Raw genomic sequence first — 23,871 nt, 5'->3', positions numbered from 1 at the left:
ATCTTTGAAAGAAGAACAGGAACTGGTTGCTAAGATGACAGAGGAATCCAAAGATGAAAAGATGGAAAAAATGGAAAATGTTTTGCTGGAAACCAAATCCCAGCTAAGGTCCGCAGAGTCACAGAATGTAGACCTCACAAACAAATATGAGGCAAAAATTCGGGCTCTTCGTAAGGCAATCAAACACCTTGAAAATAAGTGTGCCACTGAAAAAACGATGCGGGACAAGAAAGAAAAGGAGGTGGAATCTCTGGTTGTCCTTAAAATCCAAAATGAGCAGGAAAACCAAGAACTCAAGATGAAGCTAAGCAAGACGACTGAGGAAAAAAATGAAAATGTTAAAGAACTGCAGAAACAAAATGAGCAGCTTCAGACTGAGATTCAGAACAATGAGAAGTACATTCATCGTAATGACTTCCTTGAAAGAAGGATAGACGAGCTTCTTACACTACCTGGGGAGGTGTACTGCCGTCAACAGAAAGTTAAAAGTGTGGAAGAAGAAAAAGAGAAACTACAGGCTGAACTTAAAAAGTGTCAAAGACAAAATGAGGAGTATAAAGCGGGAAAGCGCTGGGCAATAGACGAGAAAAACAAACTGACAAAGAAAAATGATGAACTGAAAGTATGTCTTAGGGAGAAGGAATGTAACAACATAACGTTGAGGAAAGAGTTAAAAGCCAAAGTCCTGGAATCTGAAAGTCAGATAAAGGAGCTGGCAAGGCAACGTTTTACTATCGACCGCCTGGAAAAATGCCTTAAGGTTAAAACTAAGCAAATAATTAAATTTGAAAATGAGACGCAGGAATCTGGGAAGAAAATTTCATCCCAAGAAAATAACATAGCCCGTCTGAAAACTGCTCTTAGCAAAGCAGAAAACGATCTGGAACTGGAGATAAAGAGAAGTGAAAATCTTAGGTCTGATAAAGTGCTCCTTTCTGAGACAAAGTTCTGCATTGAGAACGAACTCTATACAGCTAGAGACACTATAAAGACACTTCAGAATAAAATCAAAGAAAAGGCTCAAGAACTCCAAGAGACAAACGTAGACCTTGCCAATGCTAAGACCAGCTATAATGCTGTAAAGACTGAGCTGGACATTATCAAACTGCAGCAGGCAGAACAAAAGAAAGAACACGAGAAACAGCTTAGCTCTGCAAATGACAACCTCTTCACAGTGAAGTCAAAGTTGACGCAAACTGTGGAGGACAAAGAAGAGGTTGAGAAAGCTCTGACAAAGTCCAAACACGCAGTATTTAAGCTTGAGCAAGTAATAGAAGAACTGGAAACTGACATTGGCATTCAACGACAAAAGAATGCAGTACAGACAAAAGAAAATGACGATCTGCTGCAACAGCTGAAGGGACTTTATGACACGCTTGGCCACACTGTGCAAGTCGAGAAAAAAGCCTCCCCAGAGCAGCAAAGAAAGGATGGGGATGAACAAATAGCCCGGAAAAAGGTGAGATTTGACCTGAGCAATACGGAATACTTTCCATCCAAAGACGACAATGAGCTGAAAGAACAACAGAAAGAAGTTAGAGACCTTAAGGGTAAAATGGGTAACAAGCTTACCACATATGACAGTAAGCTAAAAGCAGTGCATGGCCTGCTACCTCCTATTTCCACTAGGGCCCGGTCTAAAACTGTAGACAACTCAAAGAAGCAGTCTGAGTCTAGGAGCTCACTCAACCTCAAGTCCACTGTTACTCCCAAGGCAGAAGAAGAAATGTTTCATCCCCATCCACCTGTACTTATTTCCCAGTCAACTCTACGTAGAGTATACAATCCTGGTACAAAAATACTCAAGCGCCGGCCTTCAGCCAAACCCGAACAAATCTAAAAAATCCTCCTACCAGTTCTCACACTGACTCCAAAGAAATAATCAGCTTTTAAGCTGGTTAAAAAAGATCTATTTCTTTGTTTCCAAAGTCAAAATAAATCACAAAGAGACAATATTAGAAAAAAAATTTAATACCCGCCCATCCTGAGGGTATATTACATCCGTAACCCAGGAGAGGCTGTATTTGCTATAACATCATAAATGTAAGACAATAAGGACATCTCTGCATGTGTGAGGAAGTGACATGCATTTCATCTATGTCGCTTCATCACCCCCAACCGGTCGCGGTAGATGGCCGCCCCTCACTGAGCCTGGTTCTACTGAAGGTGTCTTCCTGTTAAAAGGGAGTTTTTCCTTCCCACTGTCGCCAAGTGCTTGCTCATAGGGGATCTTCGGATTGTTGGGTTTTCTCTGCGTTATTGTAGGGATGTTACCTTGCAATATTATATTATATATTATAATATAATAAAGGTTTAAAATTGGCACAAATAAAATTGATGTGAACTGAGTTTTTCTTTTGATGTGTACAAGTGGTTGTATTTGAGTACTTTTGATCTGCTTTTATTCACTACTACGCACACACTGGCTTCAAAAATACAAAGTGATGGCAGTCCCCATGAAAAGGGAATTTTGGCTTCATTTTTGTACAGTGGCAGGAAGTGGAGTGAGGTTATTAAAATAGGCTGTTCTCAGCTATTTTTAAAGCTACATTTTAGTTAGTTTTTAGTTAGCGAACCTTTAGTTACTGTGGCCAAATACATATTTCATTTTTTAAAGTAAACACATTTTCAGTCATTCGCAGTCAGACATTGAGGAAAAGCACATGTTCGGTAGCTAATCCTTGTATTTACCCTGACTAACGAAATATCTCTGCTGAAGTCACTGAGATGGTTTATATGAGAAACAGAAATGTTACTGGCCTGATCAGTCACTAGGCAATGTTGCCGTTACTGTACCTTTAGGAGTTACACAGTCAGAGCAACATGCTGGACTCTTCTTTAGCTCCTCTGCAGAGCCAATTATTAAATATGTGTGTGTCGTGGGTGTGGTCTCTGGCCAGCTGCAGAGGAGGGGTGACGCAGTGAGCTCCCGGGGCGGCGCAGGGGCGGGGTGAACAGGTGTGCTGGGATCTGACAGTGATTGTGTCTCTTTATATGTTGGCAGTGACAGTCGGAGGAGGGAGGCGGACGTGACAGCAGAGAGAGAGAGCAGGAGTGTCTGTGTCCCAGTACAAAACCACAGTATTAAATAAAAGTTCTGCTGTCGTCATATTCGCTCCAGTTTATGTTTCTTGGGTCCAACGTTACAATGTGCAAACAGCAGCATGTTTCTGGCTCCCTCCACACATGGTCAAGGTCAAGTTTATTGATCGAGCACATTTCCAACAGCCCATGCTGCACAACTTGCTTTACAAACTAGAATGCAACTAAAACAAGTAAAATGCACTACAATGACGCAATAAAATGTAAATGAATAATAACACTAAAACAAAATAGAATGCATTTAAATTACTTATTGGCAGCTGATTTGACGCAGTTTCAACTGAAGATGAATCAATGAGAGGATTAAAAAAATGTTCTCACAGTTTTCTTCAGTCGCAAACTGTCTTTAATATCAGTTCCAGTTTCAAGCAGATATCTCAGTTTCTTGATAACACAGCTGATACATACTCCAATGTTTAATGCAAGAAAAACCTTTTTGAATGCTTCTCAGAGGAGATCAAAGCACTCATAACACTGGTGTTAATTTTCAACACATTATCGGTCTTTACCACAGTAAAATCAGGTAGCTGTCATTCAATGCCAACATCAGCCTACCTGACAAAGCCAAACTAAACTAAGCTTTTCCATCAACTTCCATCAGACATTATAGTTTATCCAAGCAAAATGTTTTCTTTTTAGAAATTTAAGGTTTTGAGGAAAATAACAGCATCTATGAAAGTACATGAATTATTGATTAGGCTATTTGAAAATGGTGAAAGACAAGTCTGATAAAAAGCTGAAAAGATGCTGACACTGTTGTATTTCACGTTAGAATGAATGAAACAAAACTGTAATGCCTGAAAGAAATGTACAGTGGATTTCTCATTTGACTATAAAATATAAATGACTTTTGCTGGAGGGACTGAATAGCCAAATTCAATATAAAGATCTACTGTTCCATCACGTTTGGCAGCAAATATCTCATTTATCAGTCCATAGTGGAAATAAATAAGCATTCAACCTCTGATTTGACATTTTATTACTGTCTTAACAAAAATTGCAGTAAGAAAACATGACATTCTGCAAAAGAACGATACAAGCTGAACTCATTTTGGTTTGAAGTGAATCAGATACCATTCATTCACTGACTCCATTTCTAATTTGCCATTTCCCAATTCAGTAGAGAGCTCTGACTTGAATCATGTGTGGAAGGGACAAAGTACAACTCTGAGCAGCACCGTACAGCACGCAGAGACAGTGTGCATCTCTATCGCTGCTGCAGGTATGAAGCTGTGAGGATCACTGACCAGAATGCGTCCCTTTAACAAACTGATGAAACCAGCTGTAACACAGGACTTGTTTTTTTTTTTGTAATGCAGTCCAGCAAATGTGTTCTAGGAAGAAAGAGTCAGCTGATTCATTTGCTACAATATAAGAGGTATTAGCAGTTCACCCTCCTTCTTAGCGTATGGCACAGTTTTTAAAAGTAGAGGCAGAGTTTCTGTTTAATGCTGTGAAAGCTCTGCCACACTCAGCTGTTATCCATCAGTGTTTAGCAGCCCGACTGGGCTTTTTAACAGTCTTCACTTTTACAGAGTTTTTGTACAGTAGCAGTCTCTCTGTGGTGTGAGGTGGCAGGCGGTTCCTTTTTGCTTTCACAATGCACGCAGCCATCGGACTGAAACGGTCAAAACCTCCAGATGTGGCGGGCACCGCCAGCAGCTTCTTGGCGAGGCCTTGGAGCTTCGGGAATCGAGAAGCACATTTCCAGTACTGAAGAGTAGAGTTGCTTTCCCACAGCGGTTCAGACAGGTACACGTCGAACTCTGACATCTTTAGAGTCTTTGCAGGCGGCTGAAGGAAGTTGAAGATGGACTTCCTCTTGAGGTCGTTTTCACTGATTTCAGGACAGTTGTTGTCTGAGCTGCCAGCACAAGTGTCCTTCACGGCATCTGTCTGGCTTTCTTCTTTCACATCGTGCTCCAGCCCACTGCCTGTCTGATCTTTCTCTGCCTCAACAGTAAGAAAAGTTGAGGCTTCCATGTTTTCTAATGTGGACTCAACAATGCTGCGAGCCTCAGATTTTGACGGAGGTGTTAGGAAATCACTCTGTTCATCCTGGTTGTCATCAGAAAACGGCTGCAAAAAAAATGGTTGTTTTAAATGTACACACATTTTTTTCCTTTATCTACTCAACACGCATATTCAACTAAATATCAATCTACAGAAGTCCGCTATGCTTCTGGCCTAATTTGGTACCTGCAGTTTGATCCTAGGATCCAGCACAGCAGCTAGTATCATGTCCTTCTGGTGAATCACTGGCTGGAAGTGTGTGTAGAGGCCTGTGCGCAGGGCCTTGCAGAAGTGGGTGTAGTTGGTGACACAATTCTCCAAGGTTTTATCAAGTCCAATGAGGGACGGTATGATGAGAGACATAGTCACACCATTTCCCTGCAGGACCTACGATAGATAAGACACAAACATGTCTTCTATTAAAGACCCTGTTCACATTTCTTCTTAGCCTGATTATGGGATTACTGAACAAAAGGTTACACATGTAGATTTGGAAATTTCATTATAGATGTTGAAGATGCCTGGTGTAATTATTGCACACATCAGGTTTTTATTAACTTGCTCTGTTACCTGTAAATCCTCCTCAAAGGGCTCAAGAAGACCTAGAATGTCAATCACTTGTTCCCTCATAACCATGACCAGCGGTGGGGCGCTGGCTGTGTCACTACCTCCAGACAGACTCCTGGACCATTCGCCGTAGCATCATGGAGTTCCAACGACAGTTGCTAGAGGAAGGGCACAAAGACACATTGTACTCCTTCATCAAAACCTAATTTAAAAGAAAAAAGAAAAAAAGGCAAAAATAATCTTGTTAAAAGAGCTCAGGTCTGCATCTTTTCTGTAAAACATTTGCCACATTACACTAAATAATGTAAGCAAGAGGAAACGTCTCTTAAATTCTGTTTTTCCTCCCTCGCAATGTAAATGAATATATTGAAACCCAGCTTTAAATACACTTGGAAATAACATTTAAATCCTTTCGTCTCATACCTCGCTCCAGTAGGGGCTGCTCAGAATCATTCATACCAGAGTAACCTGAGAGGATAATATATATTTACGCTGAAATGTTAGAAGTGTGACAACATATCATCTCTTTAAACTAAAGCATTGTATTCCTTTTTGAAAAATACAAATTTGATGGCAGCAACATAAAAGTTTGAGACATGCAACAAAAGACAGGAGAAGCTCTGCAATGGTAAAATTAAGCCCCAATTCGAATTATGTTATATAAAAAAAGTATCTGGCAGCAGTCCCAACTTACCTGAGCCTGAACTCACAGATGGTGTGATACCTAGGCTAAAAGGGAGAGGAGGACAATCTGGGTTTATCAAACCACACTTCAAAAGCAAAGCAATTGTAATTGTACAGGGGTGCACTCCTGCTCGTGACATGAATAACTTGCACAGCTGGGGAGGCACCATCAATGCTGAATGGTATTTGCAAGTTTTCTTGTGTTGTATTCCCTGGCATCCACAGTGAAGACATCGTGGACAGCGGAGAATCTCCCGGTGGTGGAGCAGACTGGGACAGACTTCCACTGATGAAAAAGAGAGTCACGATGGATATTATAAAAATTAAATAAAAAAAGATTCAGACCAAAAGATTTGTGATCTACACAATCCAAGCTGATCAACGATAAGCTCAGTATTTTCATTTAATATATTTTTCATCTGCTTGAATGTTTCCTGGTTCACACAGTGCTCAACCTGCTAGATTTTTGTTTGTTATTAATTTATTTTAAATGTCTAATCTTATCTTTGAATCAAACATTCATACATATATACACTATGTTCATTATAATAAGATACATATATACTGTCAGACACCACTCTGACATTCCATTCATGCTCAGCTGAATATTAAAATGGAAAAATATGTGTCATCTCTGCATACGCTATGATCATTATAGAATGACATGAAATATTAAAACTGAGCTTAATCTTCAACATAAGCAGTAGTCATATAAATTCATATACTCTTAAGCACAAATGGTGAAAGTTTTTCTGCAGAATAAGTACTTGTACCTTTTGTGATGTTCGCCAGTATTAGTTGTATCTGTATTGCGGTGTTCTGATAGTATGGCTTCTTATACTGAAGAAATGGGTCTAAATAAATAACTAAATAAATCCTCCAGCACTCGTTATTGTCACCTATTGCTAATATTTTGACGCTGGTAGCCTCTCATACGCTGTAAGAATTTAATTCAACTGTTTATCACAGAAAAAGTGTGACTTGTAGGACACGTGAACCTAACACTAGCGGGCATAATGTTAGCTTAATAGTCAGCTCAACAGCTGTTGTTAGCTCCGGACAAGTGACTACAACAGCAGCGATGAGCCCCGATGAACGGATCCGGGGGCGGATGGGCTCGTACATAAATGGATCGATCCGGGCGGGATACGGTGGGAAACGACAGATACCTTAAACTTGAAGACAGGCCAAGTAGAAGGATCGCTAAAGTCTGCTAAAAAAAAAATCGCAATGCAAGCTGATCAAACTTGCAAAGACACAAATTCAAATGTAACCCATTCTGGAACAAAATGACATCATAATAGACTGTCCTTTGAATGTCACGACGTTCGGCGATAACGTCACTTGAACTCCTTTGAAGACAGTTCTGGGGGCGGAGTCAGATCCTATAAATATCCCCCAAGTACATACCTTGAACCCATAGATCGCTATAGTTCTGAAGTAAGTAGGGTTTCAGTTTCCACTTGCGAACACTTTGTCGTCTCATTGAGTAGATCATTTTTCAAACACAGAATAACAGGTCGTATAAACTAAACTAAATACATTCATTTCGAAATGACTTCCCTAAGCTACTTTGATATGCAGATGCTCAGAAATGAGATAGAAAATTACAAACAAGCTGAAAAACTTCAGCTTGAGGAAATCCAAGAAAAGAATTGTAGGATTTCAAGTCTTGAGGCATCTTTGAAAAAAGAGCAGGGACTGGTTGCAAAGATGAAAGACGAGTCCAAAGAAATGCAGGTGCTCAGAAATGAAATACAAAAGTACAAACAAGCTGAAAAGCTTCAGCTTGAGGAAATCGATGAAAAGAATTCTAAGATTTCAAGTCTTGAGGCATCTTTGAAAGAAGAACAGGAACTGGTTGCTAAGATGACAGAGGAATCCAAAGATGAAAAGATGGAAAAAATGGAAAATGTTTTGCTGGAAACCAAATCCCAGCTAAGGTCCGCAGAGTCACAGAATGTAGACCTCACAAACAAATATGAGGCAAAAATTCGGGCTCTTCGTAAGGCAATCAAACACCTTGAAAATAAGTGTGCCACTGAAAAAACGATGCGGGACAAGAAAGAAAAGGAGGTGGAATCTCTGGTTGTCCTTAAAATCCAAAATGAGCAGGAAAACCAAGAACTCAAGATGAAGCTAAGCAAGACGACTGAGGAAAAAAATGAAAATGTTAAAGAACTGCAGAAACAAAATGAGCAGCTTCAGACTGAGATTCAGAACAATGAGAAGTACATTCATCGTAATGACTTCCTTGAAAGAAGGATAGACGAGCTTCTTACACTACCTGGGGAGGTGTACTGCCGTCAACAGAAAGTTAAAAGTGTGGAAGAAGAAAAAGAGAAACTACAGGCTGAACTTAAAAAGTGTCAAAGACAAAATGAGGAGTATAAAGCGGGAAAGCGCTGGGCAATAGACGAGAAAAACAAACTGACAAAGAAAAATGATGAACTGAAAGTATGTCTTAGGGAGAAGGAATGTAACAACATAACGTTGAGGAAAGAGTTAAAAGCCAAAGTCCTGGAATCTGAAAGTCAGATAAAGGAGCTGGCAAGGCAACGTTTTACTATCGACCGCCTGGAAAAATGCCTTAAGGTTAAAACTAAGCAAATAATTAAATTTGAAAATGAGACGCAGGAATCTGGGAAGAAAATTTCATCCCAAGAAAATAACATAGCCCGTCTGAAAACTGCTCTTAGCAAAGCAGAAAACGATCTGGAACTGGAGATAAAGAGAAGTGAAAATCTTAGGTCTGATAAAGTGCTCCTTTCTGAGACAAAGTTCTGCATTGAGAACGAACTCTATACAGCTAGAGACACTATAAAGACACTTCAGAATAAAATCAAAGAAAAGGCTCAAGAACTCCAAGAGACAAACGTAGACCTTGCCAATGCTAAGACCAGCTATAATGCTGTAAAGACTGAGCTGGACATTATCAAACTGCAGCAGGCAGAACAAAAGAAAGAACACGAGAAACAGCTTAGCTCTGCAAATGACAACCTCTTCACAGTGAAGTCAAAGTTGACGCAAACTGTGGAGGACAAAGAAGAGGTTGAGAAAGCTCTGACAAAGTCCAAACACGCAGTATTTAAGCTTGAGCAAGTAATAGAAGAACTGGAAACTGACATTGGCATTCAACGACAAAAGAATGCAGTACAGACAAAAGAAAATGACGATCTGCTGCAACAGCTGAAGGGACTTTATGACACGCTCGGCCACACTGTGCAAGTCGAGAAAAAAGCCTCCCCAGAGCAGCAAAGAAAGGATGGGGATGAACAAATAGCCCGGAAAAAGGTGAGATTTGACCTGAGCAATACGGAATACTTTCCATCCAAAGACGACAATGAGCTGAAAGAACAACAGAAAGAAGTTAGAGACCTTAAGGGTAAAATGGGTAACAAGCTTACCACATATGACAGTAAGCTAAAAGCAGTGCATGGCCTGCTACCTCCTATTTCCACTAGGGCCCGGTCTAAAACTGTAGACAACTCAAAGAAGCAGTCTGAGTCTAGGAGCTCACTCAACCTCAAGTCCACTGTTACTCCCAAGGCAGAAGAAGAAATGTTTCATCCCCATCCACCTGTACTTATTTCCCAGTCAACTCTACGTAGAGTATACAATCCTGGTACAAAAATACTCAAGCGCCGGCCTTCAGCCAAACCCGAACAAATCTAAAAAATCCTCCTACCAGTTCTCACACTGACTCCAAAGAAATAATCAGCTTTTAAGCTGGTTAAAAAAGATCTATTTCTTTGTTTCCAAAGTCAAAATAAATCACAAAGAGACAATATTAGAAAAAAAATTTAATACCCGCCCATCCTGAGGGTATATTACATCCGTAACCCAGGAGAGGCTGTATTTGCTATAACATCATAAATGTAAGACAATAAGGACATCTCTGCATGTGTGAGGAAGTGACATGCATTTCATCTATGTCGCTTCATCACCCCCAACCGGTCGCGGTAGATGGCCGCCCCTCACTGAGCCTGGTTCTACTGAAGGTGTCTTCCTGTTAAAAGGGAGTTTTTCCTTCCCACTGTCGCCAAGTGCTTGCTCATAGGGGATCTTCGGATTGTTGGGTTTTCTCTGCGTTATTGTAGGGATGTTACCTTGCAATATTATATTATATATTATAATATAATATTGTAGGGATGTTACCTTGCAATATTATATTATATATTATAATATAATAAAGGTTTAAAATTGGCACAAATAAAATTGATGTGAACTGAGTTTTTCTTTTGATGTGTACAAGTGGTTGTATTTGAGTACTTTTGATCTGCTTTTATTCACTACTACGCACACACTGGCTTCAAAAATACAAAGTGATGGCAGTCCCCATGAAAAGGGAATTTTGGCTTCATTTTTGTACAGTGGCAGGAAGTGGAGTGAGGTTATTAAAATAGGCTTTTCTCAGCTATTTTTAAAGCTACATTTTAGTTAGTTTTTAGTTAGCGAACCTTTAGTTACTGTGGCCAAATACATATTTCATTTTTTAAAGTAAACACATTTTCAGTCATTCGCAGTCAGACATTGAGGAAAAGCACATGTTCGGTAGCTAATCCTTGTATTTACCCTGACAGTGAAGACATCGTGGACAGCGGAGAATCTCCCGGTGGTGGAGCAGACTGGGACAGAGTTCCACTGATGAAAAAGAGAGTCACGATGGATATTATAAAAATTAAATAAAAAAAGATTCACACCAAAAGATTTGTGATCTACACAATCCAAGCTGATCAACGATGAGCTCAGTATTTTCATTTAATATATTTTTCATCTGCTTGAATGTTTCCTGGTTCACACAGTGCTCAACCTGCTAGATTTTTGTTTGTTATTAATTTATTTTAAATGTCTAATCTTATCTTTGAATCAAACATTCATACATATATACACTATGTTCATTATAATAAGATACATATATACTGTCAGACACCACTCTGACATTCCATTCATGCTCAGCTGAATATTAAAATGGAAAAATATGTGTCATCTCTGCATACGCTATGATCATTATAGAATGACATGAAATATTAAAACTGAGCTTAATCTTCAACATAAGCAGTAGTCATATAAATTCATATACTCTTAAGCACAAATGGTGAAAGTTTTTCTGCAGAATAAGTACTTGTACCTTTTGTGATGTTCGCCAGTATTAGTTGTATCTGTATTGCGGTGTTCTGATAGTATGGCTTCTTATACTGAAGAAATGGGTCTAAATAAATAACTAAATAAATCCTCCAGCACTCGTTATTGTCACCTATTGCTAATGTTTTGACGCTGGTAGCCTCTCATACGCTGTAAGAATTTAATTCAACTGTTTATCACAGAAAAAGTGTGACTTGTAGGACACGTGAACCTAACACTAGCGGGCATAATGTTAGCTTAATAGTCAGCTCAACAGCTGTTGTTAGCTCCGGACAAGTGACTACAACAGCAGCGATGAGCCCCGATGAACGGATCCGGGGGCGGATGGGCTCGTACATAAATGGATCGATCCGGGCGGGATACGGTGGGAAACGACAGATACCTTAAACTTGAAGACAGGCCAAGTAGAAGGATCGCTAAAGTCTGCTAAAAAAAAAATCGCAATGCAAGCTGATCAAACTTGCAAAGACACAAATTCAAATGTAACCCATTCTGGAACAAAATGACATCATAATAGACTGTCCTTTGAATGTCACGACGTTCGGCGATAACGTCACTTGAACTCCTTTGAAGACAGTTCTGGGGGCGGAGTCAGATCCTATAAATATCCCCCAAGTACATACCTTGAACCCATAGATCGCTATAGTTCTGAAGTAAGTAGGGTTTCAGTTTCCACTTGCGAACACTTTGTCGTCTCATTGAGTAGATCATTTTTCAAACACAGAATAACAGGTCGTATAAACTAAACTAAATACATTCATTTCGAAATGACTTCCCTAAGCTACTTTGATATGCAGATGCTCAGAAATGAGATAGAAAATTACAAACAAGCTGAAAAACTTCAGCTTGAGGAAATCCAAGAAAAGAATTGTAGGATTTCAAGTCTTGAGGCATCTTTGAAAAAAGAGCAGGGACTGGTTGCAAAGATGAAAGACGAGTCCAAAGAAATGCAGGTGCTCAGAAATGAAATACAAAAGTACAAACAAGCTGAAAAGCTTCAGCTTGAGGAAATCGATGAAAAGAATTCTAAGATTTCAAGTCTTGAGGCATCTTTGAAAGAAGAACAGGAACTGGTTGCTAAGATGACAGAGGAATCCAAAGATGAAAAGATGGAAAAAATGGAAAATGTTTTGCTGGAAACCAAATCCCAGCTAAGGTCCGCAGAGTCACAGAATGTAGATCTCACAAACAAATATGAGGCAAAAATTCGGGCTCTTCGTAAGGCAATCAAACACCTTGAAAATAAGTGTGCCACTGAAAAAACGATGCGGGACAAGAAAGAAAAGGAGGTGGAATCTCTGGTTGTCCTTAAAATCCAAAAAGAGCAGGAAAACCAAGAACTCAAGATGAAGCTAAGCAAGACGACTGAGGAAAAAAATGAAAATGTTAAAGAACTGCAGAAACAAAATGAGCAGCTTCAGACTGAGATTCAGAACAATGAGAAGTACATTCATCGTAATGACTTCCTTGAAAGAAGGATAGACGAGCTTCTTACACTACCTGGGGAGGTGTACTGCCGTCAACAGAAAGTTAAAAGTGTGGAAGAAGAAAAAGAGAAACTACAGGCTGAACTTAAAAAGTGTCAAAGACAAAATGAGGAGTATAAAGCGGGAAAGCGCTGGGCAATAGACGAGAAAAACAAACTGACAAAGAAAAATGATGAACTGAAAGTATGTCTTAGGGAGAAGGAATGTAACAACATAACGTTGAGGAAAGAGTTAAAAGCCAAAGTCCTGGAATCTGAAAGTCAGATAAAGGAGCTGGCAAGGCAACGTTTTACTATCGACCGCCTGGAAAAATGCCTTAAGGTTAAAACTAAGCAAATAATTAAATTTGAAAATGAGACGCAGGAATCTGGGAAGAAAATTTCATCCCAAGAAAATAACATAGCCCGTCTGAAAACTGCTCTTAGCAAAGCAGAAAACGATCTGGAACTGGAGATAAAGAGAAGTGAAAATCTTAGGTCTGATAAAGTGCTCCTTTCTGAGACAAAGTTCTGCATTGAGAACGAACTCTATACAGCTAGAGACACTATAAAGACACTTCAGAATAAAATCAAAGAAAAGGCTCAAGAACTCCAAGAGACAAACGTAGACCTTGCCAATGCTAAGACCAGCTATAATGCTGTAAAGACTGAGCTGGACATTATCAAACTGCAGCAGGCAGAACAAAAGAAAGAACACGAGAAACAGCTTAGCTCTGCAAATGACAACCTCTTCACAGTGAAGTCAAAGTTGACGCAAACTGTGGAGGACAAAGAAGAGGTTGAGAAAGCTCTGACAAAGTCCAAACACGCAGTATTTAAGCTTGAGCAAGTAATAGAAGAACTGGAAACTGACATTGGCATTCAACGACAAAAGAATGCAGTACAGAAAAAAGAAAATGACGATCTGCTGCAACAGCTGAAGGGACTTTATGACACGCTCGGCCACACTGTGCAAGTCGAGAAAAAAGCCTCCCCAGAGCAGCAAAGAAAGGATGGGGATGAACAAATAGCCCGGAAAAAGGTGAGATTTGACCTGAGCAATACGGAATACTTTCCATCCAAAGACGACAATGAGCTGAAAGAACAACAGAAAGAAGTTAGAGACCTTAAGGGTAAAATGGGTAACAAGCTTACCACATATGACAGTAAGCTAAAAGCAGTGCATGGCCTGCTACCTCCTATTTCCACTAGGGCCCGGTCTAAAACTGTAGACAACTCAAAGAAGCAGTCTGAGTCTAGGAGCTCACTCAACCTCAAGTCCACTGTTACTCCCAAGGCAGAAGAAGAAATGTTTCATCCCCATCCACCTGTACTTATTTCCCAGTCAACTCTACGTAGAGTATACAATCCTGGTACAAAAATACTCAAGCGCCGGCCTTCAGCCAAACCCGAACAAATCTAAAAAATCCTCCTACCAGTTCTCACACTGACTCCAAAGAAATAATCAGCTTTTAAGCTGGTTAAAAAAGATCTATTTCTTTGTTTCCAAAGTCAAAATAAATCACAAAGAGACAATATTAGAAAAAAAATTTAATACCCGCCCATCCTGAGGGTATATTACATCCGTAACCCAGGAGAGGCTGTATTTGCTATAACATCATAAATGTAAGACAATAAGGACATCTCTGCATGTGTGAGGAAGTGACATGCATTTCATCTATGTCGCTTCATCACCCCCAACCGGTCGCGGTAGATGGCCGCCCCTCACTGAGCCTGGTTCTACTGAAGGTGTCTTCCTGTTAAAAGGGAGTTTTTCCTTCCCACTGTCGCCAAGTGCTTGCTCATAGGGGATCTTCGGATTGTTGGGTTTTCTCTGCGTTATTGTAGGGATGTTACCTTGCAATATTATATTATATATTATAATATAATATTGTAGGGATGTTACCTTGCAATATTATATTATATATTATAATATAATAAAGGTTTAAAATTGGCACAAATAAAATTGATGTGAACTGAGTTTTTCTTTTGATGTGTACAAGTGGTTGTATTTGAGTACTTTTGATCTGCTTTTATTCACTACTACGCACACACTGGCTTCAAAAATACAAAGTGATGGCAGTCCCCATGAAAAGGGAATTTTGGCTTCATTTTTGTACAGTGGCAGGAAGTGGAGTGAGGTTATTAAAATAGGCTTTTCTCAGCTATTTTTAAAGCTACATTTTAGTTAGTTTTTAGTTAGCGAACCTTTAGTTACTGTGGCCAAATACATATTTCATTTTTTAAAGTAAACACATTTTCAGTCATTCGCAGTCAGACATTGAGGAAAAGCACATGTTCGGTAGCTAATCCTTGTATTTACCCTGACAGTGAAGACATCGTGGACAGCGGAGAATCTCCCGGTGGTGGAGCAGACTGGGACAGAGTTCCACTGATGAAAAAGAGAGTCACGATGGATATTATAAAAATTAAATAAAAAAAGATTCACACCAAAAGATTTGTGATCTACACAATCCAAGCTGATCAACGATGAGCTCAGTATTTTCATTTAATATATTTTTCATCTGCTTGAATGTTTCCTGGTTCACACAGTGCTCAACCTGCTAGATTTTTGTTTGTTATTAATTTATTTTAAATGTCTAATCTTATCTTTGAATCAAACATTCATACATATATACACTATGTTCATTATAATAAGATACATATATACTGTCAGACACCACTCTGACATTCCATTCATGCTCAGCTGAATATTAAAATGGAAAAATATGTGTCATCTCTGCATACGCTATGATCATTATAAAATGACATGAAATATTAAAACTGAGCTTAATCTTCAACATAAGCAGTAGTCATATAAATTCATATACTCTTAAGCACAAATGGTGAAAGTTTTTCTGCAGAATAAGTACTTGTACCTTTTGTGATGTTCGCCAGTATTAGTTGTATCTGTATTGCGGTGTTCTGATAGTATGGCTTCTTATACTGAAGAAATGGGTCTAAATAAATAACTAAATAAATCCTCCAGCACTCGTTATTGTCACCTATTGCTAATGTTTTGACGCTGGTAGCCTCTCATACGCTGTAAGAATTTAATTCAACTGTTTATCACAGAAAAAGTGTGACTTGTAGGACACGTGAACCTAACACTAGCGGGCATAATGTTAGCTTAATAGTCAGCTCAACAGCTGTTGTTAGCTCCGGACAAGTGACTACAACAGCAGCGATGAGCCCCGATGAACGGATCCGGGGGCGGATGGGCTCGTACATAAATGGATCGATCCGGGCGGGATACGGTGGGAAACGACAGATACCTTAAACTTGAAGACAGGCCAAGTAGAAGGATCGCTAAAGTCTGCTAAAAAAAAAATCGCAATGCAAGCTGATCAAACTTGCAAAGACACAAATTCAAATGTAACCCATTCTGGAACAAAATGACATCATAATAGACTGTCCTTTGAATGTCACGACGTTCGGCGATAACGTCACTTGAACTCCTTTGAAGACAGTTCTGGGGGCGGAGTCAGATCCTATAAATATCCCCCAAGTACATACCTTGAACCCATAGATCGCTATAGTTCTGAAGTAAGTAGGGTTTCAGTTTCCACTTGCGAACACTTTGTCGTCTCATTGAGTAGATCATTTTTCAAACACAGAATAACAGGTCGTATAAACTAAACTAAATACATTCATTTCGAAATGACTTCCCTAAGCTACTTTGATATGCAGATGCTCAGAAATGAGATAGAAAATTACAAACAAGCTGAAAAACTTCAGCTTGAGGAAATCCAAGAAAAGAATTGTAGGATTTCAAGTCTTGAGGCATCTTTGAAAAAAGAGCAGGGACTGGTTGCAAAGATGAAAGACGAGTCCAAAGAAATGCAGGTGCTCAGAAATGAAATACAAAAGTACAAACAAGCTGAAAAGCTTCAGCTTGAGGAAATCGATGAAAAGAATTCTAAGATTTCAAGTCTTGAGGCATCTTTGAAAGAAGAACAGGAACTGGTTGCTAAGATGACAGAGGAATCCAAAGATGAAAAGATGGAAAAAATGGAAAATGTTTTGCTGGAAACCAAATCCCAGCTAAGGTCCGCAGAGTCACAGAATGTAGACCTCACAAACAAATATGAGGCAAAAATTCGGGCTCTTCGTAAGGCAATCAAACACCTTGAAAATAAGTGTGCCACTGAAAAAACGATGCGGGACAAGAAAGAAAAGGAGGTGGAATCTCTGGTTGTCCTTAAAATCCAAAATGAGCAGGAAAACCAAGAACTCAAGATGAAGCTAAGCAAGACGACTGAGGAAAAAAATGAAAATGTTAAAGAACTGCAGAAACAAAATGAGCAGCTTCAGACTGAGATTCAGAACAATGAGAAGTACATTCATCGTAATGACTTCCTTGAAAGAAGGATAGACGAGCTTCTTACACTACCTGGGGAGGTGTACTGCCGTCAACAGAAAGTTAAAAGTGTGGAAGAAGAAAAAGAGAAACTACAGGCTGAACTTAAAAAGTGTCAAAGACAAAATGAGGAGTATAAAGCGGGAAAGCGCTGGGCAATAGACGAGAAAAACAAACTGACAAAGAAAAATGATGAACTGAAAGTATGTCTTAGGGAGAAGGAATGTAACAACATAACGTTGAGGAAAGAGTTAAAAGCCAAAGTCCTGGAATCTGAAAGTCAGATAAAGGAGCTGGCAAGGCAACGTTTTACTATCGACCGCCTGGAAAAATGCCTTAAGGTTAAAACTAAGCAAATAATTAAATTTGAAAATGAGACGCAGGAATCTGGGAAGAAAATTTCATCCCAAGAAAATAACATAGCCCGTCTGAAAACTGCTCTTAGCAAAGCAGAAAACGATCTGGAACTGGAGATAAAGAGAAGTGAAAATCTTAGGTCTGATAAAGTGCTCCTTTCTGAGACAAAGTTCTGCATTGAGAACGAACTCTATACAGCTAGAGACACTATAAAGACACTTCAGAATAAAATCAAAGAAAAGGCTCAAGAACTCCAAGAGACAAACGTAGACCTTGCCAATGCTAAGACCAGCTATAATGCTGTAAAGACTGAGCTGGACATTATCAAACTGCAGCAGGCAGAACAAAAGAAAGAACACGAGAAACAGCTTAGCTCTGCAAATGACAACCTCTTCACAGTGAAGTCAAAGTTGACGCAAACTGTGGAGGACAAAGAAGAGGTTGAGAAAGCTCTGACAAAGTCCAAACACGCAGTATTTAAGCTTGAGCAAGTAATAGAAGAACTGGAAACTGACATTGGCATTCAACGACAAAAGAATGCAGTACAGAAAAAAGAAAATGACGATCTGCTGCAACAGCTGAAGGGACTTTATGACACGCTCGGCCACACTGTGCAAGTCGAGAAAAAAGCCTCCCCAGAGCAGCAAAGAAAGGATGGGGATGAACAAATAGCCCGGAAAAAGGTGAGATTTGACCTGAGCAATACGGAATACTTTCCATCCAAAGACGACAATGAGCTGAAAGAACAACAGAAAGAAGTTAGAGACCTTAAGGGTAAAATGGGTAACAAGCTTACCACATATGACAGTAAGCTAAAAGCAGTGCATGGCCTGCTACCTCCTATTTCCACTAGGGCCCGGTCTAAAACTGTAGACAACTCAAAGAAGCAGTCTGAGTCTAGGAGCTCACTCAACCTCAAGTCCACTGTTACTCCCAAGGCAGAAGAAGAAATGTTTCATCCCCATCCACCTGTACTTATTTCCCAGTCAACTCTACGTAGAGTATACAATCCTGGTACAAAAATACTCAAGCGCCGGCCTTCAGCCAAACCCGAACAAATCTAAAAAATCCTCCTACCAGTTCTCACACTGACTCCAAAGAAATAATCAGCTTTTAAGCTGGTTAAAAAAGATCTATTTCTTTGTTTCCAAAGTCAAAATAAATCACAAAGAGACAATATTAGAAAAAAAATTTAATACCCGCCCATCCTGAGGGTATATTACATCCGTAACCCAGGAGAGGCTGTATTTGCTATAACATCATAAATGTAAGACAATAAGGACATCTCTGCATGTGTGAGGAAGTGACATGCATTTCATCTATGTCGCTTCATCACCCCCAACCGGTCGCGGTAGATGGCCGCCCCTCACTGAGCCTGGTTCTACTGAAGGTGTCTTCCTGTTAAAAGGGAGTTTTTCCTTCCCACTGTCGCCAAGTGCTTGCTCATAGGGGATCTTCGGATTGTTGGGTTTTCTCTGCGTTATTGTAGGGATGTTACCTTGCAATATTATATTATATATTATAATATAATAAAGGTTTAAAATTGGCACAAATAAAATTGATGTGAACTGAGTTTTTCTTTTGATGTGTACAAGTGGTTGTATTTGAGTACTTTTGATCTGCTTTTATTCACTACTACGCACACACTGGCTTCAAAAATACAAAGTGATGGCAGTCCCCATGAAAAGGGAATTTTGGCTTCATTTTTGTACAGTGGCAGGAAGTGGAGTGAGGTTATTAAAATAGGCTGTTCTCAGCTATTTTTAAAGCTACATTTTAGTTAGTTTTTAGTTAGCGAACCTTTAGTTACTGTGGCCAAATACATATTTCATTTTTTAAAGTAAACACATTTTCAGTCATTCGCAGTCAGACATTGAGGAAAAGCACATGTTCGGTAGCTAATCCTTGTATTTACCCTGACTAACGAAATATCTCTGCTGAAGTCACTGAGATGGTTTATATGAGAAACAGAAATGTTACTGGCCTGATCAGTCACTAGGCAATGTTGCCGTTACTGTACCTTTAGGAGTTACACAGTCAGAGCAACATGCTGGACTCTTCTTTAGCTCCTCTGCAGAGCCAATTATTAAATATGTGTCTCTTTATATGTTGGCAGTGACAGTCGGAGGAGGGAGGCGGACGTGACAGCAGAGAGAGAGAGCAGGAGTGTCTGTGTCCCAGTACAAAACCACAGTATTAAATAAAAGTTCTGCTGTCGTCATATTCGCTCCAGTTTATGTTTCTTGGGTCCAACGTTACAATGTGCAAACAGCAGCATGTTTCTGGCTCCCTCCACACATGGTCAAGGTCAAGTTTATTGATCGAGCACATTTCCAACAGCCCATGCTGCACAACTTGCTTTACAAACTAGAATGCAACTAAAACAAGTAAAATGCACTACAATGACGCAATAAAATGTAAATGAATAATAACACTAAAACAAAATAGAATGCATTTAAATTACTTATTGGCAGCTGATTTGACGCAGTTTCAACTGAAGATGAATCAATGAGAGGATTAAAAAAATGTTCTCACAGTTTTCTTCAGTCGCAAACTGTCTTTAATATCAGTTCCAGTTTCAAGCAGATATCTCAGTTTCTTGATAACACAGCTGATACATACTCCAATGTTTAATGCAAGAAAAACCTTTTTGAATGCTTCTCAGAGGAGATCAAAGCACTCATAACACTGGTGTTAATTTTCAACACATTATCGGTCTTTACCACAGTAAAATCAGGTAGCTGTCATTCAATGCCAACATCAGCCTACCTGACAAAGCCAAACTAAACTAAGCTTTTCCATCAACTTCCATCAGACATTATAGTTTATCCAAGCAAAATGTTTTCTTTTTAGAAATTTAAGGTTTTGAGGAAAATAACAGCATCTATGAAAGTACATGAATTATTGATTAGGCTATTTGAAAATGGTGAAAGACAAATCTGATAAAAAGCTGAAAAGATGCTGACACTGTTGTATTTCACGTTAGAATGAATGAAACAAAACTGTAATGCCTGAAAGAAATGTACAGTGGATTTCTCATTTGACTATAAAATATAAATGACTTTTGCTGGAGGGACTGAATAGCCAAATTCAATATAAAGATCTACTGTTCCATCACGTTTGGCAGCAAATATCTCATTTATCAGTCCATAGTGGAAATAAATAAGCATTCAACCTCTGATTTGACATTTTATTACTGTCTTAACAAAAATTGCAGTAAGAAAACATGACATTCTGCAAAAGAACGATACAAGCTGAACTCATTTTGGTTTGAAGTGAATCAGATACCATTCATTCACTGACTCCATTTCTAATTTGCCATTTCCCAATTCAGTAGAGAGCTCTGACTTGAATCATGTGTGGAAGGGACAAAGTACAACTCTGAGCAGCACCGTACAGCACGCAGAGACAGTGTGCATCTCTATCGCTGCTGCAGGTATGAAGCTGTGAGGATCACTGACCAGAATGCGTCCCTTTAACAAACTGATGAAACCAGCTGTAACACAGGACTTGTTTTTTTTTTTGTAATGCAGTCCAGCAAATGTGTTCTAGGAAGAAAGAGTCAGCTGATTCATTTGCTACAATATAAGAGGTATTAGCAGTTCACCCTCCTTCTTAGCGTATGGCACAGTTTTTAAAAGTAGAGGCAGAGTTTCTGTTTAATGCTGTGAAAGCTCTGCCACACTCAGCTGTAATCCATCAGTGTTTAGCAGCCCGACTGGGCTTTTTAACAGTCTTCACTTTTACAGAGTTTTTGTACAGTAGCAGTCTCTCTGTGGTGTGAGGTGGCAGGCGGTTCCTTTTTGCTTTCACAATGCACGCAGCCATCGGACTGAAACGGTCAAAACCTCCAGATGTGGCGGGCACCGCCAGCAGCTTCTTGGCGAGGCCTTGGAGCTTCGGGAATCGAGAAGCACATTTCCAGTACTGAAGAGTAGAGTTGCTTTCCCACAGCGGTTCAGACAGGTACACGTCGAACTCTGACATCTTTAGAGTCTTTGCAGGCGGCTGAAGGAAGTTGAAGATGGACTTCCTCTTGAGGTCGTTTTCACTGATTTCAGGACAGTTGTTGTCTGAGCTGCCAGCACAAGTGTCCTTCACGGCATCTGTCTGGCTTTCTTCTTTCACATCGTGCTCCAGCCCACTGCCTGTCTGATCTTTCTCTGCCTCAACAGTAAGAAAAGTTGAGGCTTCCATGTTTTCTAATGTGGACTCAACAATGCTGCGAGCCTCAGATTTTGACGGAGGTGTTAGGAAATCACTCTGTTCATCCTGGTTGTCATCAGAAAACGGCTGCAAAAAAAATGGTTGTTTTAAATGTACACACATTTTTTTCCTTTATCTACTCAACACGCATATTCAACTAAATATCAATCTACAGAAGTCCGCTATGCTTCTGGCCTAATTTGGTACCTGCAGTTTGATCCTAGGATCCAGCACAGCAGCTAGTATCATGTCTTTCTGGTGAATCACTGGCTGGAAGTGTGTGTAGAGGCCTGTGCGCAGGGCCTTGCAGAAGTGGGTGTAGTTGGTGACACAATTCTCCAAGGTTTTATCAAGTCCAATGAGGGACGGTATGATGAGAGACATAGTCACACCATTTCCCTGCAGGACCTACGATAGATAAGACACAAACATGTCTTCTATTAAAGACCCTGTTCACATTTCTTCTTAGCCTGATTATGGGATTACTGAACAAAAGGTTACACATGTAGATTTGGAAATTTCATTATAGATGTTGAAGATGCCTGGTGTAATTATTGCACACATCAGGTTTTTATTAACTTGCTCTGTTACCTGTAAATCCTCCTCAAAGGGCTCAAGAAGACCTAGAATGTCAATCACTTGTTCCCTCATAACCATGACCAGCGGTGGGGCGCTGGCTGTGTCACTACCTCCAGACAGACTCCTGGACCATTCGCCGTAGCATCATGGAGTTCCAACGACAGTTGCTAGAGGAAGGGCACAAAGACACATTGTACTCCTTCATCAAAACCTAATTTAAAAGAAAAAAGAAAAAAAGGCAAAAATAATCTTGTTAAAAGAGCTCAGGTCTGCATCTTTTCTGTAAAACATTTGCCACATTACACTAAATAATGTAAGCAAGAGGAAACGTCTCTTAAATTCTGTTTTTCCTCCCTCGCAATGTAAATGAATATATTGAAACCCAGCTTTAAATACACTTGGAAATAACATTTAAATCCTTTCGTCTCATACCTCGCTCCAGTAGGGGCTGCTCAGAATCATTCATACCAGAGTAACCTGAGAGGATAATATATATTTACGCTGAAATGTTAGAAGTGTGACAACATATCATCTCTTTAAACTAAAGCATTGTATTCCTTTTTGAAAAATACAAATTTGATGGCAGCAACATAAAAGTTTGAGACATGCAACAAAAGACAGGAGAAGCTCTGCAATGGTAAAATTAAGCCCCAATTCGAATTATGTTATATAAAAAAAGTATCTGGCAGCAGTCCCAACTTACCTGAGCCTGAACTCACAGATGGTGTGATACCTAGGCTAAAAGGGAGAGGAGGACAATCTGGGTTTATCAAACCACACTTCAAAAGCAAAGCAATTGTAATTGTACAGGGGTGCACTCCTGCTCGTGACATGAATAACTTGCACAGCTGGGGAGGCACCATCAATGCTGAATGGTATTTGCAAGTTTTCTTGTGTTGTATTCCCTGGCATCCACAGTGAAGACATCGTGGACAGCGGAGAATCTCCCGGTGGTGGAGCAGACTGGGACAGACTTCCACTGATGAAAAAGAGAGTCACGATGGATATTATAAAAATTAAATAAAAAAAGATTCAGACCAAAAGATTTGTGATCTACACAATCCAAGCTGATCAACGATAAGCTCAGTATTTTCATTTAATATATTTTTCATCTGCTTGAATGTTTCCTGGTTCACACAGTGCTCAACCTGCTAGATTTTTGTTTGTTATTAATTTATTTTAAATGTCTAATCTTATCTTTGAATCAAACATTCATACATATATACACTATGTTCATTATAATAAGATACATATATACTGTCAGACACCACTCTGACATTCCATTCATGCTCAGCTGAATATTAAAATGGAAAAATATGTGTCATCTCTGCATACGCTATGATCATTATAGAATGACATGAAATATTAAAACTGAGCTTAATCTTCAACATAA

The 23,871-nt window shown here is 39.5% G+C and overlaps 3 protein-coding genes across 5 annotated transcripts; 1 reads left to right on the top strand and 2 right to left on the bottom strand.

Annotated features, from left to right (window-relative positions):
- Positions 1-4,064: 4,064 nt before the first annotated feature.
- LOC146364044 (uncharacterized) lies at positions 4,065-6,628 on the bottom strand. Of its 2 annotated transcripts, XM_084918284.1 has the most exons (5): positions 6,377-6,628; positions 6,106-6,150; positions 5,686-5,884; positions 5,302-5,502; positions 4,065-5,181 (listed from the first exon to the last, which is right to left on the bottom strand). In XM_084918284.1, the coding sequence occupies exons 3-5, from the start codon at positions 5,749-5,751 to the stop codon at positions 4,588-4,590; spliced, it is 861 nt and encodes a 286-aa protein (XP_084774410.1). In that variant the 5' UTR covers positions 5,752-5,884; positions 6,106-6,150; positions 6,377-6,628; the 3' UTR covers positions 4,065-4,587. The 2 variants fall into 2 exon arrangements, with proteins under 2 accessions (XP_084774410.1, XP_084774409.1); XM_084918283.1 differs by having other exon boundaries at positions 5,686-6,150.
- Positions 6,629-15,992: 9,364 nt separating this feature from the next.
- On the top strand, positions 15,993-19,167 carry LOC146364043 (uncharacterized). The gene has a single exon (XM_084916033.1). It carries the CDS (start codon positions 16,637-16,639, stop codon positions 18,755-18,757), a length of 2,121 nt encoding a protein of 706 aa, XP_084772159.1. The 5' UTR covers positions 15,993-16,636; the 3' UTR covers positions 18,758-19,167.
- Positions 19,168-20,869: 1,702 nt separating this feature from the next.
- LOC146364042 (uncharacterized) lies at positions 20,870-23,451 on the bottom strand. 2 transcript variants are annotated; one of them, XM_084918359.1, is made up of 5 exons: positions 23,182-23,451; positions 22,911-22,955; positions 22,491-22,689; positions 22,107-22,307; positions 20,870-21,986 (listed from the first exon to the last, which is right to left on the bottom strand). In XM_084918359.1, exons 3-5 carry the CDS (start codon positions 22,554-22,556, stop codon positions 21,393-21,395), a joined length of 861 nt encoding a protein of 286 aa, XP_084774485.1. In that variant the 5' UTR covers positions 22,557-22,689; positions 22,911-22,955; positions 23,182-23,451; the 3' UTR covers positions 20,870-21,392. The 2 variants fall into 2 exon arrangements, with proteins under 2 accessions (XP_084774485.1, XP_084774484.1); XM_084918358.1 differs by having other exon boundaries at positions 22,491-22,955.
- Positions 23,452-23,871: the final 420 nt, after the last annotated feature.

Source organism: Perissodus microlepis, chromosome 20 (genome assembly GCF_051167445.1).
Source record: "Perissodus microlepis isolate ML-2025 ecotype Zambia chromosome 20, ASM5116744v1, whole genome shotgun sequence".
Taxonomy (NCBI): Eukaryota; Metazoa; Chordata; class Actinopteri; order Cichliformes; family Cichlidae; genus Perissodus; species Perissodus microlepis.
The sequence above is the reverse complement of the archived record's forward strand: the minus strand, read 5'-3'. Positions and strand labels throughout refer to the sequence as shown.

Coding starts and splice junctions, on each gene's coding strand:
- LOC146364044 (XM_084918283.1), bottom strand. CDS start 5,751: ATGGTTATGAGGGAACAAGTGATTGACATTCTAGGTCTTCTTGAGCCC. Junction 5,503..5,685: donor CCTTTGAGGAGGATTTACAG/GTAACAGAGCAA, acceptor TATCTATCGTAG/GTCCTGCAGGGAAATGGTGT. Junction 5,182..5,301: donor ATCCTAGGATCAAACTGCAG/GTACCAAATTAG, acceptor TTTTTTTTGCAG/CCGTTTTCTGATGACAACCA.
- LOC146364043 (XM_084916033.1), top strand. CDS start 16,637: ATGACTTCCCTAAGCTACTTTGATATGCAGATGCTCAGAAATGAGATA.
- LOC146364042 (XM_084918358.1), bottom strand. CDS start 22,556: ATGGTTATGAGGGAACAAGTGATTGACATTCTAGGTCTTCTTGAGCCC. Junction 22,308..22,490: donor CCTTTGAGGAGGATTTACAG/GTAACAGAGCAA, acceptor TATCTATCGTAG/GTCCTGCAGGGAAATGGTGT. Junction 21,987..22,106: donor ATCCTAGGATCAAACTGCAG/GTACCAAATTAG, acceptor TTTTTTTTGCAG/CCGTTTTCTGATGACAACCA.